The following is a 5,273-nucleotide window of genomic DNA, read 5'->3' as shown; positions in this document are numbered from 1 at the left end:
TCAACAATGGAAACAAAGAAGAACAACATTAACAACAGGAGGATGGAGGACGCTGTGATCGGAGATGTGTTTTTGTTGCATCTCGCGGGTTTCACAATAATGGACATGGAATGTCGACGTATACGTAAAGCGATTGAAAGAACGGAAAGGCGGACTAAGAATCTCCAACGACAACTGGCAGTGCTACATTTGCTACAAGTGCCTGCACTTCAGCATCCGTCCATCTATCGCTGTTCTCCATACTTGCGAAATAAGTTGACACAATGTTTACAGTATGTTTACACAGCATTTTAAATCATGGCGGGTGAGGGCGTTTTCGTACGCGTTTGGCCAATCAATGTCTACTTACCAGTTGTACCAGTTGTGCTGGTTAGACCCTGCTCCGGAGTAGGAGCTAATTTGGTTCTCGAAAAAGGCAGTCCGGTACTAAAATCGCACCCATATACTAGTATCTAAAATATAAGTACTAGTAACGTTAAATTAGATACTAGTGCGGTTTATAGATTAAATGTTAAAACGGCTTGCCATAGCCGCACACTCCTTGATGACGTTATTTCACCGCGCCTGTGCGCCTTTGCGGTAACCGGTGCAGTGTGGTTACTGGCCTGGGCTCGATGGCGGCGCCGGTTGTTGGAGGATTGACGGGGAAGTTTTTCGTTAGTGCGGCGGTGTTTGCATGGCTCGCGCACGGTAAGACGCTTATTTGCTACAATTCATCTTCCTGTCAACGATAAAAACCAATGATTAAGTCATTTTAGACACATTTTCTACAGAGCAGTGAGCTGCTCAGTCTGCCTGTTTGCGTCTGTCTTCAGCGTATCTGGCCTGTTAACGACCGTTTACAAACTTCGTAATATTTTCACACAAATGACATTTTGGGAAATGATTGCAGTGCAGTTTCTGCTCAAATCTAATAATGTAACTTGAACACCAACGTGTTCAGTGAAAAGGATCTCTGGATGAATTTTAAACCACGCTACATGAACCTTTTCATATAAACTGTAAAAAATACAAAACTTGAGCCAAACTGAAATGAGACATTAATTATAAATAGTAGGTAGTGAATAAATGAAATAATCATGACTAAAGCACATATGAAAGCACGTATTTCGGTACATTTTGAAATAAGGTATATTAAAAGTCAATAAATCCTTTATTAATATGAATATTTTAATTAAAAACGTGTCTCCACGTAGTATTCAGTAGAATTATAGTGCATTTCTTCTATTAACAGCAGCATGGTAAATTTATTTTAGTGAATAAAGTACCACATTTCAGCGATCATTTTCTTAGGGTGGGTACACAAAATCATATTTTACCCTTGCTTCTAGAAAATCCTCAGTCTTTCTGCTTTCTAACAGCTTCATGTGGCCGTAAACATTTTATTTTATTGTGACTTTAAGCACTATGCCGTTACTAAGCTGGTAAATGTGGTGTTTACATGGAATAATTGTAATGTGAGTTTACCTTATGGTATGAACTCACGAGTCTCCGCTGGGATACATCAGCAGCAGTGTTGGGCAGTTACTAGTAACTAGTTAGAGTAATAATATTACTTTTTGCAGTAGCTAGTAGTGTTGCTAAATACTAATAAGATTTCAGTAATAATATTACAGTTACTATTCATAAAACAGCTTGTTACTTTTGATGCCTCAGCCCCTACTGATTTGAAATCCAATAATTCCTAGATTTATTTTCATAATTTTCACGACACATGAAGTCACCAGTGCAGCAGGCAAGCTTGGAATATGGAAAAGCTTATATTCAGTGGATGGAAATATTACCAATACATTGATTTTGTCAGGAGAAAAAATGATCTGAACACCGATTACTTTACTTTACTCTGGCATTACACCCTCTTCCCTCTGATCCCAATAGAAATTGTATAAAATCTTTTTAGAGAACGAAACATTTTCATATGAACTTATGATTTCTTTTGATAAAATACATCATGGAATATAATTGTATATGGGTAACAGAAAAATTAGAGCTACAATTAGCTTCAAGCTACACATGACAATTAATGAGATTAATACAACACTTTTAACTAAATGTTACTATTAATCACCACTGAGTGTTTGTAATAACTTCTGACTGTGATCCAATGTGGATTTTGGTCAAATGATGAGGCAGAAATAGCCTATATTGCTAGTAACATTTTAGAAGAATTTTATGGGAAAGATGTGCAATTACAGCTTCTGTGGGGCGTGAAGGAAAAGTAATGTAACTAGTAATATAGCTAATTACTGTTGCCAGAAAGTAATAATATTACCTTTGAAAGGAGTAACTAGTAATGTGTAATATATTACATTTTTTGAGTAACTAGCCCAACACTGATCAGCAGGAAAGCAATAAAACGAGCATCTTCCATCCGAAGACTTGTGGTTGCATTTCGGAGCAAAGCAAAAAAAACATTGTTGAACAACAATATAGAATGTGCAAAAGTATTGATTGTTTATTCTACAATAAATTGGACTACAAATGATACTACAATACGAAAATACTATAAATTGATAAACTGTTCTGCGTGATGTTTAATGTCTTTGACAGCGCCTGTAGTCGCATTTAGCAACTTGTTAGCAACTGTTTTTTTTAAATAAAATAAAAAAAACACAAGTGGGGTGTGTTACATTATGAATAATCTTCATGATTTGTAGAAAAACAAACAAAATTTTTTACAGCATTTTCCTGTTGTTGTTCTTGTACTCTCCAAGAAGTGATTTATAATTGTCTGTTCATTTCATCTTCAGGTTTCCTCAGCGTGGATGCAGATAACATCTCGGTGTCAGTGGTGGAGGGAGATTCAGTGACTCTACTCACCGATGTTAAAATTAGCCAACAAGAGAGAATGAAGTGGTATATGAATGACATTCGCATTGCTCAAATCATTGACAGTCAGAGAAAGATCTGTACAGATGTTCAGTGTGATGAGAGATTCAGAGGCAGACTGCAGCTGGATCATCAGACTGGAGCTCTGACCATCATGAACATCAGAACCACAGACTCTGGACTTTATCAACTACTGATCAGCAGCAGCAGCAGCATTGAAGAGAAATTCAATGTGTCTGTCCATGGTGAGTCATTAATGAATGTTTTAAAGCAAGTTATTTGTTTAAATCATACCTTTTAATGTGTTATTTTTGACATTCAGAGCTGCTTTTTTTTAATTTAAAAGTACTTGCATCATTAGAATGATTTTACTCTTTACACAACAGAATAATTTGAAACTAATTTGTCTGTCCTTTAGTGAGCCATTAGTTTTAGATTGTTTTCTTTTAGTCAAACTTTCATCATAGCATTTCCAACCACCTTTTCTTATGTTTTTCATACTCATTGTTTTTAGTTCACCGGGTTCTAACGTGTATTCAGAGGAAATTATGTCAAAGGTTTAGATCACCCAAAAATGAAAATTCTGTCATTAATTACTCACCCTCATGTTTTTCCAATCCCGTAAGACCTTTGTTCATCTTCGGAACACAATTTAAGATATTTTTGATGAAATTCAAGAGCTCTCTGACCCTCCATAGACAGCAAGGGTACTACCACGATCAAGGCACAGAAATGTAGTAAGGACTTCAGTAAAATAATCCATGTGACATCAGGGGTTCAACAGTAATTTTACCAAGCTACGAATACTTTTTGTGCGCAAGGAAAACAAAAATAACAACTTTATTCAACAATTCGTCTCCTCCGCGTCACCCTATAGCGCCATTTTAGGGAGTATCATGATGCATGCACGTGCTTTGGATTGGATGTAAACAACGTATGTTTACGTTCCGATCAAAGCGCACGCATGCCTGTTCTGTGTCAGCAGTAATACGTGCTTACGTTGTTTATATTAAGATCAAAGTGCACGCATGCGTTGTAGGGATATGCCGGTATCAAATTTTCATTTTGCGATTAATTGCTAATGCTTTTATCACAGTATACGGTATTATCACGATATTGAAATTTAGTTTAAAAAAGTGCTGTCATAATACAGTATAACAGGTTTAATAACTTTTTTCTTATAACAAAAATAACTGAACATTTAAATGCAATAAAGCAATACAGAAAAATGTATAAAGTTAAAAAGTTTTACACAGATTAAAGTGCAAAAGAACTATAAAGACCAATAGGTATCACTTTACAATAAGACCTCATTAGTTAACCTTAGTTAATGCATTAACATTCACAATGAGCAATAGCAACATTTGCTACAGAAGTTATTAATCCTTGTTTAAAAAATACAAGTCTTAGTTCAGGTTAGCTCATTAAATAACACAGTTGCAACTTTAGATTTTAACAACGCGTTATTAAATATTGTAATTACCCAAGATTAATGAATGTTCAGAAGAATTTTTCATTGGCAGTTTATGTTAACTAATGAATTAACTAATGTTAACTAATGAAGCCCTAATGTAAAGTGTGACCGAACAATAAAGAATCAAAACACTTTCAAACAATATCTAGGGCATGTTGTAGTCCAGATTAAAATGTAAAAAAAGTTAGAAAATAAATAGCCTATTAAGTCTAAATATTAAGTATATTTAATAAGTATTTGGCGCTGTGATGAACATCATAGCAAATACACAAATCTGAATGACTGCTTAAATCATTTAAACACGATTCAGAAACAGAAAGTAGTGCAGCTGCTTTGTTTACAGGGTTTCCGGGGTAACGGCTGCATTTAAATGAATTATTATTATTATTATTATTTCTGCAGTTTAGCGCCATCTGCTGTCAGAGAGTGAAAGTGCGCTTTCATCCAGAGCGTCTCTCACATGTTCCGCCATGTGCTTCACATCCGCGCTTGTTTACATCAGAGTGCGCACGCGTCTTTCACGCAGCATACAGCGGTGTTGTGCATTTTGACCAGTTGATGGGAAAAGTATTCTTAAAATGCATTCAAAATTCGGAATAATTTGTAATATATAAATTATTCACGGTATTTAGAAGTGCCCACGATAACAATATCGTGCATATTCATTACCGTGATATATCGCATTACCGAATACCGTCACAAGTCTATTCCAAACCCGTAAGACTTTCGTCCATCTTTGGAACACAAATTAAGATATTTTTGATTAAATCGGAGAGCTCTCTGACCCTCCCATAGACAGCAATGCAACTGCAATGTTCCCAGGCCCAGAAACATAGTAAGGACATCGGTAAAACAGTCCATGTGACATCAGTGGCTTAACTTCGATTTTGCGAAGCTAGGAGAATACGTTTTGTGCGCGCAAAAAAAAAAAAAGACTTTATTCAACAATTCTTCTCCCCCGAGTTATGTC

At 35.8% G+C, this 5,273-nt stretch overlaps 1 protein-coding gene across 1 annotated transcript in view; it reads left to right on the top strand.

The window, feature by feature from the left end:
* The window catches only part of LOC107712171 (uncharacterized), a 38,872-nt gene that overhangs the window by 30,176 nt on the left and 3,423 nt on the right, over positions 1-5,273 (top strand). The window contains exons 8-9 of the mRNA XM_016517325.1: positions 554-690; positions 2,751-3,074. Coding sequence (XP_016372811.1) covers positions 554-690; positions 2,751-3,074 — 461 coding nt within the window. The remainder of the gene's footprint in view (positions 1-553; positions 691-2,750; positions 3,075-5,273) is intronic.

This window comes from Sinocyclocheilus rhinocerous, unplaced genomic scaffold (genome assembly GCF_001515625.1).
Source record: "Sinocyclocheilus rhinocerous isolate Xijiao unplaced genomic scaffold, SAMN03320098_v1.1 scaffold748, whole genome shotgun sequence".
Classification (NCBI taxonomy): Eukaryota; Metazoa; Chordata; class Actinopteri; order Cypriniformes; family Cyprinidae; genus Sinocyclocheilus; species Sinocyclocheilus rhinocerous.
The sequence above is the reverse complement of the archived record's forward strand: the minus strand, read 5'-3'. Positions and strand labels throughout refer to the sequence as shown.